The sequence below is a fragment of the Alnus glutinosa genome, chromosome 10, assembly GCF_958979055.1.
Source record: "Alnus glutinosa chromosome 10, dhAlnGlut1.1, whole genome shotgun sequence".
NCBI lineage: Eukaryota > Viridiplantae > Streptophyta > Magnoliopsida > Fagales > Betulaceae > Alnus > Alnus glutinosa.
The window spans coordinates 27,783,952-27,803,525 of NC_084895.1; the positions used below are offsets into that span (position 1 = coordinate 27,783,952).

General features: G+C 34.6%; 1 protein-coding gene and 1 non-coding gene across 2 annotated transcripts; one reads left to right on the forward strand and one right to left on the reverse strand.

Annotated features, from left to right (window-relative positions):
* Positions 1-9,246: 9,246 nt before the first annotated feature.
* LOC133880072 (uncharacterized) lies at positions 9,247-12,453 on the reverse strand. The gene is made up of 3 exons (XM_062318948.1): positions 11,835-12,453; positions 10,322-10,507; positions 9,247-9,647 (listed from the first exon to the last, which is right to left on the reverse strand). The coding sequence occupies exons 1-3, from the start codon at positions 12,393-12,395 to the stop codon at positions 9,360-9,362; spliced, it is 1,035 nt and encodes a 344-aa protein (XP_062174932.1). The 5' UTR covers positions 12,396-12,453; the 3' UTR covers positions 9,247-9,359.
* A 6,385-nt stretch (positions 12,454-18,838) lies between these two features.
* On the forward strand, positions 18,839-18,920 carry TRNAS-GCU (transfer RNA serine (anticodon GCU)). Its single transcript has one exon. It is a non-coding gene; the product is annotated as a tRNA-Ser (tRNA).
* The last annotated feature ends 654 nt before the right edge of the window (positions 18,921-19,574 follow it).

Genomic DNA, 19,574 nt, shown 5'->3' on the forward strand with positions numbered 1-19,574 from the left:
TTTCCGTTAAATCCTAACGGAAGGGTGTCAAAATTCCTAAAATACTCATTTTTTTCTTAGGAAAAAAAATTGAAAGGATTTAGGCGTTATTTAACGGAATTTACAAAAATATCCATGCCTGAATCTTTGAAATATATATATATTAAAAAAAGAAAAAGAGGTATTTTGAATATTTTGACAAAATTTAACGAAAAATCTTAATAGATAAATGAAATTACAAAAAATTGAAAAATGAATACACTAAATTGATACTTTTTAAAATTTAAAAATATGATTGTAAAAATGATAAAAGATTATAAGTGAAATTTTTTCTTAATTTTTACGTGTGTTTGGTTGAATAATAGCATTAGAGATAGAGTTTTTTTTTTATGGTTTATGGCCAGCTTTGTCCAACCCACTGTTTGTACTTTTCTTTGTACTACAAAGCAAACGAAAATGGAGGGCTCGTGATGGTCACCTTTGCATCTAACGTTACATCAATAATTTATAAATATTTAGTATTCAACCAAATGGCATATTTCTCGCTCCTTTATTAACCTTTTTTTAAATTGTGAATTGTCAAAAAGGGGGAAAAAAAAAAAAAAGAAAAGAAAAGAAAAGAAAAGAAAAACGTATCTTACAAGTGGGATCTTGTAGAGAAACAACAAAAAATGAATTAAAACACGCACAAACAAGGAACAAAATTAGGGTCTTCAACTTTATGGGATATGGGCTTAGAAAAAGCAACCTTCCAAGTTAAAGAAACTCATAATTGAAGAAATAAACAATTTTAGAGTTGATGATGGAGCTCACTTTCATGTGGAGGCCACGGTCTCCTAGTGCCTTGTCATATTTGAATAAGAAGATCAAGTATACTTTTGTGTGGAAGCCTTTTTTTAAATTGTGAATTGTCAAAAAGGGGGAAAAAAAAGAAAAGAAAAGAAATTTTAAACATATCTTACAAGTGGGATCTTGTAGAGAAACAACAAAAAATGAATTAAAACACGCACAAACAAGGAACAAAATTAGGGTCTTCAACTTTATGGGATATGGGCTTAGAAAAAGCAACCTTCCAAGTTAAAGAAACTCATAATTGAAGAAATAAACAATTTTAGAGTCGATGATAGAGCTCACTTTCATGTGGAGGCCACGGTCTCCTAGTGCCTTGTCATATTTGAATAAGAAGATCAAGTACACTTTTGTGTGGAAGCCACGTTTCGAGTCATACCTACTTGTATAAATTATGATCAGCTTAGCAATTTAAAGAAGAAGATGGATTCCACCGCGGCATTAAAGGGTGATTATGTTGGCATTATATATATAGGTGTTGAAGTATTGATTAAATGATTAAATTTATAGTCATGTATTAGCTTAAACTTTTGAAATAAGTAGTAATTTAACATATCATACTCTGAAAAAATAGATTTCCCTCGCCTAACTTTTTTCCTCCCCCAAACTTTGGTGACGAACTAGAATAATTTGGATTTCTTGTGTTTGTGTTTGTTTTATTTCGATTACTTAAAGGATTCTTTTTGGACGGGAGGGCCTAATTATTTTCGATGGGTTTACAATACAAACTCCAATGAACGATTATCAGCATTCAATGAAATTGGGGAACTACTGTGGTCAAGTTACAAATGGACTTCTTGTAGGTCACCCACCACATTGCTAGAAGACCCGGTTGCCCATAACCAAGGGACCTAGTTGGAAGGCTCAATGTCTTGCAGGTCAAATAACGGATAAGGATTCGGGCCGGGTGCACTCTCATTAGGGTGTTGCACCCAATAGCAGATTCTCCCACTCCGTCAGCTCAACTAACGGACTGCTCACACCATGCGCTTAGTACATGTTAGAATCACATGCTCTAAGGACAGATGCCGGTTTAATTCTTCTAACCCAATTTAGACGAAACCTTTATCATTTTTAAATTGGCAAAATATTTTGTCTTGAATAATTCAAATGAGTGGGGTTACTCATTTTATTATACTTATTTTACATCGGCTGACGTTACGTATTTTAAAGAGATTTTATATGGCAGTCACTTAAAAAATAAATGGAAAATTACTTAAAATGCATCGTGTCAGCTGATATAAATTTTGTGTGATAAAATAAGTATAAAAAGTAGCATTAATTATTCAATTCAAATACATCCAATTATGTGCACTAGTGTTTTTTTTTCTTAATTATTCAACCAAGATTAATTAACAAATATTAAATGGAGCTATATATATTGTCATTGGGAATCCATGGACCCCAGGACACCGGCCGTGCGGCTTTACCCCCTGTCAGCATCACCGGCCATCCAAACTTGAATATTCAAATATGATGAAGAACAAATGTATAATGGGATGCAAAGCAGGCACATCTAGAAGCTAGAGCAGTGAAATGTGATGAAGTACTGATGTTTAACAAGAAAGGTTTGATTAATAAATCCTCGAAGAAACACAAAGCTCCTGTCCGCCAATAGCCCTGGTGCTCCTTCCATGATGCCCATTATCTGACTTCTGTTTTTTTTTTTTCGACGTAAAATAATTTGTTTTTAAAAAGTATTTTTAGAAAAATTAATTTTTTAAAAAATATTTTTTATGTTTACCGCGTACGAAAAATTATAAATAATTTTTACATTTTCATTCAATCCTATTAATATATAAAATTATTTTTTATTTACAACATAAAAATATTAATATAAAATAATTTAAAAAAATTAACCTCATAATTTGCGTTTGGGCAGTGGTCTAGCGGAAGCCTGTCGGTGGTCCAGCGGTGACCTAGTGGTTGTTTGACTGTGGTTTAGAGGTGGCTCAGTAGTGGATCGTCGTTGTTCAATGGTGGTTCAGAGGTGGCTTAGTACTGGTTCAGTATGACTCAGTGGTGGTTAGAGGTAGCTCGATGGTGATTCGAGGGTGGCGCAATGGTGGTTTGGGATGGCTTGGTGGTGGTCCAGAGGTGTCTCAATGGTAGTCTGGGGTAGCTCGATGGTGGTCTGACGGTGGTTTGAGGTGGTCTAGGGTGGCCGTCGGTGGCCCGGTGCTGGCTTGGCAGTGGACCGACGATTTGAGAATGAAAAACTCAAACTCGAAAAATAATTTACGAAACTATAAAGAAGCATTTAAATTAACCTAGTAACTTATTGGACACTATACGACAAATTTGAAAAAGGGGAAAGAAATACGGGAAAGAAATACCATTTAGGTAATATTTTTAAAGGAGTTGCAAATAGATCAACGGGTTCACCGATCACTGGTGGTTACTTTAATTGCCATTTTAATGAAAAATTAATCATAATTTGACAATTAAAGTTTTTCACTTTTTAATACTTTCTAGTAAAAATGTCAGCTAGCTAGATTAGGGTAGAGCCATTTGGAAATATCTGAAAATAGGTTGAAAAGAAATTATCTATTTTTTTTTTTTTTTTTTTTTTTTTTTTTTTCATTTTTTTGGTAAGGAGTGTATTAGAATAATAAGTAAATAATTAAAATTTTAAACTAAAAAATAAACATGCTACTAGATTAAATTATGCTATTCTTCATATTTATTTTACACCTGTTGTTGACGTGGCGTGGTTTAAGTGACTTTCGTTTATTTTTATTAAATTACTGACATGGAAAGCTATTTAAAATACACAACGCCGGCCGGTAATAAAAAAGTGTGATAAGCGAGTGTGAAAAGTAATATAAACTTTAAGACAATTGATAATTTAATGTAATGTATTCAATTTTGGATATCATTTTGCCTAGCTTCTAGTAATTGATATTCCTCCACTGCTCCTCTATAATAGCCGGCCGCAATTTCATTAAGGATGTATAAGATCGATGGTTGGTAATTGTTGGCCGGATTTACCTATTTTATGAATCAAGCTAGACAGAAGGAATGTCATAATCCAACTCAACGTTACTAGGTTTTAATTTAATTAAAATGGCTCATTATTTGTCACAATAATCACCACCAATTTAACATTTTTTTTAATAAAAAAATAAAAAAAAGAGTTAATGGGGGATATCGGTGACGCATCAGCACATTCCACATGTTCAACCACGATGCTTATATTTATTAATTTATGAGCAGAAGCTGTGATGCTTCAATAATTAAAACATTAATTTATAAGGAATTAATGCATGCCACAACCGTATATAGAGAGAAAAAAAGAAAGAAAAAAGAAAAAAAAAAGGGGCATCATTGAATTGTTGTGATCATCTCTGAGTGATCACATGATACGATAAGTGCATGCGTAGATATTCAATGCCACGTTTAATGACAAAAAACAAGACTAATTTTAATTAGTCCAAGCTTGTGCTCCAAGTTCTCAAATTAGTGCTCCAAGCATACCCAGGGAAAACATAATAATAAAAACGCAAAAAAAGAAAGAAAAAGAATACAAATTAACTAACAATGCTTTCAGAGACCTAATTAAGCTAGCTATTAGTATTGTTGAAACAGATCAATTGTAAATAATACTAATTAACAGCAAGGTCTTCCGCTGTTGCACAGTAAACGGCGACAACAAGCGACTTAATAGAAACGACGAGAACCAAATAGCGTCGTCTTTCGGGCATTTTGCATGCGCCGTAACTACTCAAACGACGTAAAATGCATTCATTTTTTTTGGGTGTGAATTGAAATATGACATCTAGCAGGAATCCAATTCCTATTAAGCTAAGTAATCATACTATAACATTTTTGGCCTATCATTCTAGGCTGTGTCCAATCAACCCGTCTTTGCAAAACAAAACTCACAACGTCCAGTGGAGATGAATCACAAAGGACCTGTTCAAACAAGCCCACTATGTGGCAAATGATCAGATAGCTATTGCACAGCTATAATCTCACTACATGGTAAATAATCACACAACATTCATAAGAGATAGTCTTCAGATCTCGAGTCTTACATGAAAAGGGTTACCATCTCTGAAATCAGGAAATTAACGACCTATTTTATCCTAATCTCTCTTTATTTTAATTTAATTTTATTTATTTTTTGAGAATACTTTATTGATTTAAGCATCAGACAATCCCAAGAGGCCGACACTTTTCTGGTAACCTTCTCCTTATTTTATAGGAACCAGTCGTCTGGCCAGCTGGCTTGGCGTGCAAAAACCTTCGTCATCAACTTTACCTTAATTTCCATGTCAAGTAATTAATAATATCTTCATTTCATGAGACGTAATATTATTCAATTAATTATATTAATTTTTTTCAGAGTTAAAATGGATCGTACAATTATTTTAAAAGAAAAACATGCACTTCTTTTACGGCGATCGTACAATGAGTGTTAGATGTGAAAGTGCCTTTTAGAAAGTGATCCTCATTCATTTCCTTTTTGTTGTCGGCCATGAAAGTCTCTTCTATTATGGGCTTCATATTTTGGATGGAGATATTCACCCTAGAGTACTTCTTTTTTCAAACTTAACTAACGATGCACTTATACTAATTAGAAATACGACGATCTAGCCTGGTCCTATGGCCATGCAAATCAAAGAATCATGAGTGTTCTACCATCGATCTGGCCGGATGTGATTCAGTGGTTCTACGAAACTTTTTAAAGTGGTCATGTATATATATATATTATTAATATATTAGAGCATGAATTCGAGTCTCGTAATGAAAATTTTCATGCATAATTAGTGATTAGTAAAAATTACCATGGGTTTCACTAATGTATTGATGGAACTGGGTCAGATTATAGCTCAATCAGACTTGAAGGAAGACGTACATGCGGTTCTTACTGTCTGCCCTTTTTTTTGCGGTTCCTAGTGAGAGGTACTACTATGATCACATTCAAAAAAAGTAACTATTCTGGTTGCTCCGTCTGCCTTTTAAATTAAGGGAAAAAAAAAAAAAAAAAGAACGAAAAAAACACGGGTATTGAATATAAAAATTTGATCGTGCAAATTATAGAGGAAGGTTCTTATGTTATGATTTAGTTAGGACTTTGTCTCCCTTTCATTCTTTACTCATTGTGTCGATGGGGGCCGGGGCTTAGAAGCAAAACATACGGTAAGGATATTGATGCAGGCCAGGGTCTATTATTCTTTTATTGATTCAATCAGGTAATCCATAGAAATTCCATCAAACACCTAGTGGGGGATAGAGTTGCAGCACGCCATTTATGTTTGGTGGTCTAGTACTAGTGGGCCTGTTGGATCAGAGATGATCCTGAACGTGCAACACATTGCCTCTATACAATTGGGTATGTAAAAGGGAAAACATAGTATAGTGCTCAATAATGAATTAATGATATATCTTCAAACTATAGATATATATTATCGATGAAGTTGAGTTGAGTGTAGCCCATCGTTTAGAGAGAGAGAGAAACGACTGATCGATCACAGAAAAAATAATTGAAATAAGAAAATGGAGGAGGCTAGGAGTCCACTTTCTTGAAGAATATTGCACGATTTCATCATTCCAAATTCGATAAAAATAGATTGGACTCCACGTTTGTGTAATGGAGGAGTAGTACACTACACGATTTAGCCATTCCAAGTTCGATCGATGAAAAGATGGGAATCCCCTAAAATGTCTCGTTTATTAAGCACTAGAAAATAATGTTCTAGCTCCTTAATTAGAAACATTCCGATCTTATTATTGGATGTTGCTTAATTTGGGTTTCGCTTGTTCCATAAAACATTTTTAGTATTTTCGGGTGTTCGGCAGCACTTAGAAAATTTGGCCAACCATTTAAAAAAAAAAAAAATTGTCGAGAAAAAAATCTCATAATCATTTTCTGTAAAATGTTTTTTTTTTGAAGGCGCAAAACATTTTCCTTTCTAGATCCTCTTTTAAACCTTCCATCTCTGCGAATACCCAATACTAGAAAACCAATATTTTGTTTTTTTAAAAATGTTTTATTAATTTTAGAAAATATTTTACGTGGAAACAAACAGAAACTGAAAACTTCTAATCAACATACATATTTAATATTAAGGGTCTGAATTGTTTTGCGGTTTCAAAACCAAGATTTAAAAACATAAATATTTCAATTTTTAAAAAACGCAGTTACGTAGTTAGTAAAATCACATTTTGATATTTAAAATCATAGTTTTGTATTTAAAAACACACCTCTTACATGTGATTTGCAAACATGAATGTTTCCTCATTTTCAAAACACTTTTTTTTTTTTAAAAAAAAAAAATATTCCCGAACGAGGTATTTTTCACGATATGATTTAAAAACGCACTTTGACCTGAGAAATCGCAAGGCTAAATGGACTCTAAGACAATCCCGTCCTAAATTAAAATGAGCAGTGACATAAAATATTGTGACGTCCCACGTCACTTTGGTATGGGAATGGGGATGTGCTTATATGTATATTTACACACTTTTTGACACAATACATTTTAAATCCGTGATTGTCGTAAACCTATCAGAACTCCGTAGTTAAGCGTGCTTCTATGAGAGTAGTATCAAGATGGGTGACCTCTTAAAAAGTCTGGTTCGGATGAGTAAAAAACAGACAATATTGTGTCATTGGAGTGGGTTGTTACAAAATATTCTTGCAATGTAAGTAATATGATAAGATAAGTGCCTGCTTAATATGAGATGTACGTAGTGCTTATAACAATAAATTACTTGAATAAATTAAAAAAATGATATATAGGCGTGCGCATGCATTGCCCACTCACCAATTGGTCCCTCCGGCCATTTCATGCAAGTGTGAGATTACTAATTAAAACGCACCAAATAACAATAAAAACAAAAAAAAACCTATTGTATTGTTTTGACAATGTGAGATTTCTATATATAATAATTAACTTGCTTTCTAGGATATATATTTCTTTGTTTTTTCTTTCCTCTCTATCTCTAGTGGAAAAGAAGAGAGAATCACTCTTTAGGTCCCCCCCCCCCCCCCCCACCAAGTCCAATTTGAAAAGAGACTAGCTAGATATACTTTTTCTTTTAAGGACTACGTATACCATATATTAAACAATACAAGATATCATGTTGCCTTTGTGAAAGTGATCTTTACTAATTCCTACTAATTGTTGGCCAAGAGATTCTTATGTTGTGCTTGACAGGAGGGAAAGAGGGTTATTTTTTTTTTGGAGTTGGTGAAAAGAAAAATGATTTGTAAATTATACCTTTGTTTGGACAGATTTTCTCTTTTCCCATGAAATCCGCACTCAATACAAACTCCAAATGCCCAAAGCATTCATTAAATGCAAGATTTTTGAAATTTAAGATTTAAGTTTGAGTTGTGTCCACTTCCAAACAAAGCCAAATGTGAATGAAGTATAATAGAATTTAAGTTTTCTTCTTCTTCTTCTTATTATTTTTACCACTACTACGTTCCGCTTGAATATTAAACTCAACTCAATTTTGGAGGGCTTTAAACGAGCCCATTGCTTTTGCCAAACATGCTATCAATGTATCTAATGATATATATGATGTCACATTATTGAAATTTTTTAAAAGGCGTACTAATATTCTAATTTTAAATGAAATTGACTATGAAATGATCAATACAATCAATTTTAAATGAAATTGAGAGGATGCTTGTCCACCTCTCTTGACTCTTCATTTCTCATGTCTTTATGAAAGCCTCTCACCTTTTGAGTTCCGGTTCATCATCAACTCAGTCAGACCAGCCTTCTTACTAATTTTATTGTGTCGCAAATTGTTGAGGTTATGTTCACACTTCTGATTTCACATTATAGTTGGGTACTTGGGTATACACTTGTCTACATGCGCCACTCCTCTAGTGGTGTCTAGTTTCAAATCATTTTTTTGAAAGCCAATCCCCACCTCTTTTCTTAGTAAAGTGAGAAAGGATAAACTCGAGAACGATTTTTCCTGAAGTGGAGAGGATTGATGTGAAACATTTCATGGGGGTTATTGCGCAAAGATTAATGTGTTTTCAATTGTAGATCAAAAGATAATTTTAAATACCGACCATGCTTTCTTTTAAGCCTATAGATGGAATATATGACATTAGGATACCTACGCAATAGTAAAACAAGAAATTCGGTAGAGTTTCTCTCCTATTTTTTTCAAAACTATCGCAGAGCATGCTCTTTTGTTCAAAGGTGTAGGAAAAGTGTTCTTCATTGATCGACTACCTGGCCCATTCCAACCATCAACAGCATTTTTTAGCAGTGCATCCATCTGTATGGATCGCAAACCGCCAACATGGCGCCCCTTTCCTTGGCCTTTTGGTCAAGGAATTATGCCTAAAGAACTCATAGTTAAAAATTGAATATAAATCATAGTTAAAAATTGTTCATTACAAGTTTAAAACGTAAAGTAAGAATATAGATCTAGCTATAGGGGTTGAAAGTCCATTGAGATTTTAATATATCTATTGAGATCTTGCAACAGCATTAGTATCACATTGTCTTCTAGCTTATGCTTGAAAATTATCTGTGCTTGCACTTAAGGATGGATTAAGAAGCAATTGTGCAGCTGCTATTATATGCCTGGGTTCTATGTTTCTTATCATATGCCTTTTTAAGGACCAATAGACATTCAGCTTGATGATGAAATTTAGGCCTGACAAGGTTCCAAACAACTCGGAAACTTGAGCTCATGCTCATGCGAATCACCAACGGCAATCCCCTTCCAGACTCTAGCATGTCCTCCATGCTTCTTCCCGCACCATACATCGCCTTATTCCTTGTCCCGACTGAGAGTTTGTACAATGTTGGACCCCTCTCAGCATATAGCTTTGGACTCTACATACATAACCCATTGTAAAATATTTGATTAGCCACATTATTAACAACAACAACAATAATAATGACCCTATACTAATTACATATATTATTTATGCGTATTTGTTAGAGAAATGCACCGTAAAACGAAGAAAGTTTTCCTTTAAATTTGATTTTAAAAAATTCATCTAATCCAATCTATTAAAATGACGTTTGTTCTTGGATCATATGATTCTCAAATGCATTTTTTAAAATAAATGTGAGAATCACATGTTCTTTTAATTCTATTAAAAATGCACGTGAGGATTACATATTCTAAGGACATGTATCAGTTTAATAGATTGGGTTGTAGGAAGTTTTTCTAACCTAATTTAGAGGAAAACTTTGTTTTATTGAGAAATGTTATATATTATATGTTCATCCCACTAGGCTGATGTAACCGTGGTCATTCGCTCGTAGATTTTTTTTTTCTTGAACACTAGATGATCTGAGGACTGATAATTAAGCATGGCTACATCAACATAATGAGAGGAAAGTGTAGTGTATAGCATCTCTCTCTCTGACATCTTCGTAGCTAGGTTTACTTCTTCTTTTTTCACCAAGTAATTATAAGGAGAGGATATAGTGGACGAGCTAGGCCCATTAACTAAAATCTCGAGTCCATTTAAAGAAAAGGGTATTTTTAAATTACTTACATAAGACAGTGCAAAAGGGAGGCGACCAAATGACATTTCGATTAATAGGGGGTGAATGTGAAGGCCAAAGAGCTTGGAATCGTTCTCTGTCACCAAATCGATGGAACAATTGCAGGTGAGTATCTTTGTTGCAACACCTGAAGCATCCACTCCTTCCGCCAGCAGAAATTGGCCAATGCCCGCAATCTGCAACAAGTAAATTATAAATTGATCAGAAGGAAGCGACCAGAGAGAAAGATTTGGCTCGGGTCTAACTTTAGTTGGGACGGAATTTGTTGAGATTGAAACACGCGTCTCATAACAAAACATAAAAAAGTATATGTGTTAATTCCAATCGATCGGTTCAATTTCAACTGAAATTAGACCCAATCGATCCGAACCCAGCCCAATGGGGTTGCCAAGCTTAGAGCGTTGGCCATTTCCTTTTTTGTTGGATCTTTTCATCCAAAAAGCATTTCATTAATCATGGGACTTGGTTTCTCGGCCTTTTCTTTTAATAGTTGTTTGGGTCACTTGTCAACTTATCACATTTAGGCCTACTTGAGCCACGAAGCACAAGTCTTACTCATGCAGCCTAGCTAAAGTTTGGGTGCCTAGAGTTTCTATGTGGAGGTGTACGGAGGATATAATCTCTATTTAGGCCCATGGTTAGGAGCGGGCAGATCCTTGCTCAACAATGAAGAGAACGGGAAAAAAACTGTTTGGCCTATAACTTTTTAATTCGGATCTTCGTCCAAACCGCTAATAATTTAGATATATAGTAAATAGGAGAGAATTTCTATAAAGGCTCGTATGCCCAAACATGTTGGTGGGCAGCTCAAAATTTGTTTGGATATATAGGTCTCATATTAACTCTCTCACATTTACTGTTCACTTTGTTAGCAATTCAGACAACAAAATTATTGACATCTCTATTCTAACTTCCTACGTAGAGAGTGAGGGATTTGGGTCACAGTAATTTTCTGTCTAAATTACTAGTAATTCGAACAATAAATATAAGAGACTCTTTTGGGTCCTTCTAACAAAGCAAGTGAACGGACTGTTCAAAACATATTCGTACAATTAGTGAAACCTACGTAAGCTCTTTATACTTACCGTTCAAATTGCTAAGAGTCGTAACAATAAAATTATTTATTGCTAAGATCTCTATCAAATAGAGAGTCACGCCCACGCTAGTTGAACTTAAATATCTTTGTTCTTTTTCTTCTTCTTCTTCTTTTTTTTTTTTTTTTTTTTTTTTTTTTTATAATATATATATATATTTTTTAACTTAACCCTACCCCCACCACCACACCACAACATTAAAATAAACATATACTTTTCATAAATCCGAGGTAGAGTCCGATGGTTTTGATAAGAACCCTTTATTATCTTCAAGGTGGAGAAAAAGCTCATGAAACTATTATTAATTGCACTACCTAAAACAAGTATCAAAGTTCCTAACAATGAAACTGATCAAATAAATTAAGAAAGTATATAAAAGAATTTTATTGAGAGCATGCCAAGAAAGTACCTTAACAGAGACCTTGGGTGGTGGGGGCTTTGTCGCAAGGTAAAAGACAATCAGTGCAACTCCCAAGCTCACCATTGCCCTCCAGGATATTTGCAAGCAAATCCACATACATGAATCAGAGTTACGATAAGTACAGTACCTTCTCCAAAACCCTCTTTTTCTTCCATAATATTCCTTCTCATCATCCTCATCCTCATTCTCATCATCACCATCACCAAGCACTCCGCCATCGACAATGATGAGAGGGTTCTCACCATTATCGGTCCCCGTTCCATGGCTCTGAGCGTCGTAAGCAACCTTCTTTTCATGCAAGAAGGAGTTGTTGGATCCGCGAGAGGACGAGTAGCGGGAGAGAGTGAAGCGTGAGGCTTCAACGTGGCTCGGGTTTGGTGGGTTGGTGAGGAACGTTTCAGAGCGGAGTGGGGAGTGGTATGTGGATTCAATATTGTGAATGTTTCGGATATCGGCGCTGTTGGCGTGGGAGATTGTGGAAGGACTTTGGACGTAGTATGCACAAGGGTAGGAATGAAATACACCTTCTTGGTCTTCAACGTCATCCATTCTCTGTGTGTGTGTGTGTGTGAGAGAGAGAGAGAGAGAGAGAGTTGTCTGACACGGGAAAGGCTAGGAAGCAGGTAGGGTTTTTAAACTGGAAAAGAGATCGAGGTTGATCATTTTTTGAGAAGAGGTTGGCTGGCTAGGAGACTTTTAGCCATTTAGAGCCAAAGCTTAATTTGATGCACTATATACACTCTCAATTAGGGACCAAAAAAGGAACAAAAAATAAAAAAAAGACCATATTAAATGCTTTTTTTGTACTGCTAGCTAGCTAGTATCAATAAATAATTTTCATTACAAAGTTAACGTTGACACGTCTTTTAAAATATATAGATAATGTGAAATTATAGACATTATTAAATGTATTAATTTTAAATCCAACAATAAAATTGAGAATATTAATCCATTTCATTTGAATGGAGATCGAGAATATTTGTCATAATTTCTTACAAATTGATATGATAGCAGCACTTATTATATCAGTCACTAAACTATTAAATTTACGTGTCAAATTTTGTTATTTACTTTTTTTTTTTTCACTATTAAGATACTACGACTTAAATTTGTAAGAGGATTGTATCAAAATTTGTAATTTCCTAAGCATTTTTTCCATTACAAATGAGTACATATTAATTGTACAACAATAGTACTTCACAATATGGTTGGCATTCTTTTTTTTTACACGACCCACAAACTCGACACGAGCTCAATACAAAATTAGTAAGTTAAAATTTAGGGGTTTGTCTCGTTTAATTAAATGGATCGAGTTATGGTTGACCTATATAGCCTTATATATACCATGGCCAACATACTACATAAGGGATGACACAATTTTTGACATGATCCACAAACTCGACACGAAATTGACGAATTAGGGTTAATGAGTCTGACTTGTTTAATTGAACAGATTGGGTCATGGTTGACCTATCTAATCTTATACTTATACCTCGACACGACACGAACTCAACTCCCAACCACGTACGTACGAATTGTGACGCCTACTCCACTTGTTTCATTGGAACTAAATCTTTAAAATAAGTGGAAATTTATTAGGTGAGATGGATGGACAAATTATGATTATATCAGAAATTGATATCGATCGATAGGATAAAAATTTCCTTCTAAATTATTATTTTGAAACCACAAATTAAAATTCCCACCTCCCAAGTCACTTGTGAGTTTGTTTGGCGTAGCCGAGCCGGGTTTGGAATATATATATGGGATTTGATTCATACACAACACCATCACAACAACCACACAACAACTCCTCACATGAGGGTGGGCTCCAGTGTGTGGGGTCCACCCTCATGTGAGAGGTTGTTGTGTGATTGTTGTGTTGGTGTTGTAAATTTAACATTTTCCTATATATATATACTTTACAACGACTCTAATCCGATAGTTACGGAAGAAGAGCCTCGCTCTCATCTACACAGCACATGCTTTTACACCGAATTGTCTCTCTTTTTACATCCCAGGAATGATTGCTAAGTAAGCACGCTTTAGCAATACTTTTCCCTCTTTTGATTTCTTTTCAGCTTGAAAGACTCATATCTAAGCCAAAAGGTGCTTTAATGTTGATTTGTTTTTGTGTTTACCCTTCTTATTCTCTTGGTCTCAGTAATTTATTCTTATAAAATGCCCCCTAGGGGACTATATCAAATTTATTGTCTTAACTAAAGGAATGTTTCAAAAAAAAAAAAAAAAACTTGGTGTGTAAATGCTAATTAATGGGGTTATGTGGCATTTGATGCAGATTCGCCTAGACGAGGACAAATGGAAATGGGGATGAGTTATTTATTGGTCAAGATTTTATTTCACATATATAACAGTGTACATGATGTTACATGACGAATATGTAATTATGTTATTTAAAATTTTAAATGACGTGACAACATATATATTGTTAGATACAACAAAATAAAATACTCCACTTCATTTTACTTGAAATGTAGAGGATCTTATTCCGTAGAGAGTAAACTTATCGATCTTGTTAATTTGATAAATCAATGACATCCTTATGGAGTGTGTTCAAAGTTCGTTGAATGTATGAAGTTTCAATTTAGATGCACACACAAAATCTTATTGGATCGGGATTCCTACCAATTTGCTATCTGAATTGTTAGCAATTCAGGCAGCGAATATAAGATAGCTCCTATGAGGCCCACTTGCTTGAACAAGGGGTGGTTGGGCTGCCCAAGACTTGTCTAGGCAGGTAGGCTCCGTAGAAACTTTCTCACATTTTCTGCTTGAATTGCTAGCTAGCAATCTGTACATCAAAATTGTTGGAGATTTCTATCTGATCCTATATGGGCCTTTGTTTGGCTGTATTAATCAAGAATAATTTGCGACAAACAAGATTAAAAAACTTTAATGAGCAATAGATAATGCAATTTTGATATGAATAATATTGCTTGCTTTTGAAGAGAGGTGATGGATTAAAATACAAGGGTGACCATACATGGTGATGATTAAAGGAAACAATGTGAACATTGGGAAATAATGTAAGGGCCGGGAATATATATAGCTTTCGCTTTTATGCCTAGAGACATTATGAATTGCACTTGTCGATCACTAGCATGATATCATATCGATCATCACCAATTACGTTTCCTTTCTAGCTTACTCCCAACTGGGTCTTGCATTTAATTCATTTTCTATTCCTCAGCACTAAAACCATACTTGCTACGCATGCATTTACAGGTCAACACCTTTCATTAGAAAGGGACTACTCCTAAACTTCAGCCTCGATCTTTGAGCAATTTATTAGTGTTTCCTATTACATGCACCTTTCCAAACGGCATAACATTTTGAGTTACCCTTGCTTGCATCTTATTATTTAATAACATGATCCACCTTATTATTGAATAGACATTAAAGAAATAGGGTTGACAATTTTGACACGATTGATAAACACGACACGAATTTAATAGGTTAGGGTCGAGGAGTATGGCTTATTTAACTAAATAGTTCAGGTGAAGATTGACTTATTTATTTAATTTTATACTCATGTCTTAACACAACCCGAAACGTCAAGCGGCATTTAGGGCTATCAATTTTTGACACCACCCGTGAACCCGACACGAAATTAGTTGGTTAGGGTTGAAAGTTTGACCCATTTAATTAAATGGTTCGGGTTAAGATTGACTTATATATATATATAGTCTTATACTCATGCTTCGATATGATCCAAACTCGACATGCGAACACGAGTTGCCACATGTCTAAGACATTTCTAAACATTAAGTGGGTTTGTGCTAAAAATAGTACTGAATTTTAATCTTGATTGTCCATATTCAACAACTGGAGATGCCTAATCCAAGTCGAACTCTAAGATTATCACTGCAGATTTTATAGTTGTTTAATGGTATTTTCTTCCTAGCTTCCAATTAAAGATGGTAATATGAGACTAGTTCGATCATGAAAGACTAAAGAAAAATTTATACCGTTTTGCGCGCTATCATTTGTAATCTTTGGATCGATTCTGTAATTTATATGATAAAGGTGAAAGGACAATAAATTTGTCAACTTATTAAAGGAAAGACGAGGCTAGGGCAGCATATAATTAAAGCATAACCTAAAGGTGAATCGAAAGTTAAGAGAATTTATGGGAGTGGAGTGAGCCGTAAAATGGATTTTGACTTGACTCTTCATTACCACAAAACCTGCCCGGCTGCCCTACTCTGTTTTTTTTTTTTTTTTTTTTTTTTTTTTTTTTTTAATTAAAAAAAAAAAACACCATTTGTAGATCAATACTATAGTAATAAAGAAAGTGCTTAAAACAAAGCAATTTTGCAGATTAATTTGTAAAAATGATAATTAACGAAAAAAATATTGTTTTTTTTTTTTAATATTTATATCATAAATGTTTAATTAAAAGACTTGATCGGGCTTTTGGCTTAGCGTTAGGGACGACTGATAACCATTGGAGTAGTAGTTGGTTAAGAAATCTACTTAGGGATAACTTCACAAAAAGATATCGAATTATACGTCATTTTGAGATAAGTGTATTGAACTAGCAAACGTCTCAAAATGGGATATCCAAGTTTTCAAATGTCTCACTTAAGGGTACTCCATTAAGATTTGCTGTTAAATCCTGCAAAAATTCCCAAAATACCATGTGTTTATTTTTTTAAGAAAAAATTATAAAATTTTCAAGGATTTAGGCATGGGTATTTTTGTAAATTTCGTTAAATTCTGACTAATACCTAGATCCTAGCATTCTTTTTTATTTTTTTTTTTCTAAAAAAAATAGGGGTATTTTGGGTACTCCGTTAGGATTTATTATATCCTAACGGAGTATCTTTAAGCAAGACGTTTGAAAACTTGGATATCCTAATTTGAGACGTTTGCTAGTTCAATACACTTATATCAAAATGACGTATAATTCGATACTATTTTATAAAGTTATCTCATCTACTTAAAATACTTGCACATGCATCCTTGACTTATATTATTCAAAGAGACATCACTAAAATATATATATATAAATCTTAAAGTAGAAAACAAGAATTCAAAGATATGAAAAACCAAAATTATATTAAGTAGGGCTGGCAAAATGGGTCACCCGACACGATCCGTCAAGACCCGCGACCTGTTTAGCCTAGACCCAGACACGACCCGTTTATGTTAACGGGTTGGGGCTCCAGACACGACACGAACACAATTATTTCACGGGTCACCCGACACGACCCGTGAACTCGTTTAACGTAATGGGTCGAATCGGGTCGACATGACCCGCGGCCCAACACGACCCGTTTAGCTTAAATTTTTATTTATTTATTATTATTTTGGGGGGTTTTTGCAGGAACAGAAATAGAAAGCATTTTTCAGTATTCTTCTACAGAAACATACTTGCTGCAGAAATATCCTACCAACATACACAGATACACTTGCGAAAACAGTGAAGCTAACATTTGGTATTCTGTTGTGTATGTAGTTTATACTTTATACAGAGAGGGGGTTTATATTTTATACTTTATAGTTTATACAGAGAGGAGTCAGTTGAAAGACAACCTAAAGGAATTTGAAAGACCTTTAGATTTTGAACAAGCAGGCAAGCATCACATATTATCGGATGATTCGGATTATGATTTTATAATTTATACCCACAAATCCACAATAATGAGGCTATAAAAAATTGAAAATAGAAATCAACTAACATACCGCCAGACCCGGCGGTACCGGACGCGACATCGGCCGGAGAGAGAGCGGCACGCTGGAAGAGAGACGGGGAGAGCAAAGACTTGAGAGAGAGAGCGTCGATCGTCGAGCGCAGGCTGCGTGGCGACTCGGCGAGGCTGAAGGAGAAGAAAAGGGCGGCGGCTGAAGGAGAAGAGAAGGGCGGCGGCTGAAGGAAAAATCCAAAAAAAAAAGCTAGGGTTTTCTTTTCTTTCACTTTTATGATTTTTCTCACTTTTCCGGTTTTGACGTTTTGTTTGTTTTTTTACTTTTTTGAACTTTGATTCTTTTGAATCTTTTGTTTTCAGATAATAATAAATTAATAATTTCCCATTTGGCATTTGGCCATTTTGGGCCATTTCCTTTCCCGGTTACTTTTCCCCCCAATTTTATTTCCTATTCGGTAATTTCGGTTCGGCCATTCCGGATTTCCAATTTTCCGCCATTCTCCATTTTTCTTTTTTCCTTTTTTTTTTTTTTTTAAAAAAAACTAATCGTGTCTGGCGAGTCACCCGCTGGTGACCCCCCGACCCGACCCGACCCGCCAGACCAAGATAAATGGGTCATAAACGGGCCGGCTCGTTTATGACCCAAACACGACTCGTTTATGACCCAAACCTGTTTAAGGTAAACCCAAATATTAAGTAACAAATAGAAATGAGTGTAAATTAAAGGTAGCTAGGAGCCAATCCCAAGAAGTTGGCTCAACTGGTGAAAGCCTTGAACTTTGGTGACAATGAAATCAAGTCCAAAGTCCAAATTCTTTTAGATAGAAATAATTCTTTTGAGTCACACCCTCGACCAAAGTTAGATTTAACCGATCTATGGAATGGATTAATGGAGTGTGTAACACAGCTCCATTCTAGCTTGTTCTAGCTTTCTTCTTTTTCTTTTTCGTTTTGGTTATAAACTGTGTTCTTTTTCTTCTTTTTTTTTCGATTATTCGAGTGCTACCACTGTTCCATAGTCAATGATAGCTGCTTTCTTTTTATAATTGTCCTGAAATAGATGAGAGGTTCTAGCTATAATTAAATTAATTTATTCATGATTTTACTAATTCTTATATTTGAGTTCATCATGACCTATTTTTAAATCCAGAGCCCACCTTTCCCAACTCATTTAAGTGCATTCCAGAAAGATTAAAAAGATTTTATTTTATAAAATATATGTTATTTGTAAACTTTTATCTATTAAGAAATTATGCAAGGGTTGGAAATGAAGACATCAAACAGTTAAAGCTCACTACTAACGACAACCTTTCACACAGTGTCGCTTTGGCCGAGTGGTTAAGGCGTGTGCCTGCTAAGTACATGGGGTCTCCCCGCGAGAGTTCGAATCTCTCAGGCGACGCATACAATTTTTTTTTTCCTCCTGTATTTATTTCTATTTGAGTCGGTTTAATTAATTATTTTTACTGTATTCCAATCCAATATAACTTTTAGCAAATCATTATTGAAAACTCGTACTGAAAAGCTTTGGTGTATATTCCACATCCATAAAATTTTTTATTTATGATTTTTTTTTCTTCCATTCTCTTTATTCATTTTTCTCTCAATTTTTTTTTTTTTTTTTTTTTTTTTTTTAATTTTAATGAATTAAAGCTTTATAAACCAAATATAACATTACAACTCTTCAAATGTTCCAACAAGAAACACAGCTAACTACCCCTAAGCGGTTAGGAACACAAAACAACTACATATATACTAAAAACCATTGACCAGCAAACACAATACAATGACAAAACTCATAAATTACTTCTACAGAATTCTGCACGTGGGAGAAAACATAGCTAAGATTCTCGTCTTGACTTTCCTTCTTATCTTGGATAGAATCGCCTCTTTAGTCTTTGGGTCCTTCCATGGAGCAAAGCATTCCTTTGCATTCACAGATTGTATACTGTAGTAGCAAGACAGAGCTTTTGGATACTAGCTCTTAAGTTTTTTCCTTTCAAACTCACCGAACTCCACTGCACAATCATATCCCATTCAATCGGAGGATCAAACT

What these genes read in the sequence shown, in the direction of transcription:
- LOC133880072 (XM_062318948.1), bottom strand. Translation starts at nt 12,395, where the DNA reads ATGGATGACGTTGAAGACCAAGAAGGTGTATTTCATTCCTACCCTTGT. An exon ending in CACCCAAGGTCTCTGTTAAG is followed by an intron (nt 10,508 to 11,834) that starts GTACTTTCTTGG and finishes TACTTGTTGCAG; the next exon opens with ATTGCGGGCATTGGCCAATT. An exon ending in TCCCTTTTGCACTGTCTTAT is followed by an intron (nt 9,648 to 10,321) that starts GTAAGTAATTTA and finishes TTATGTATGTAG; the next exon opens with AGTCCAAAGCTATATGCTGA.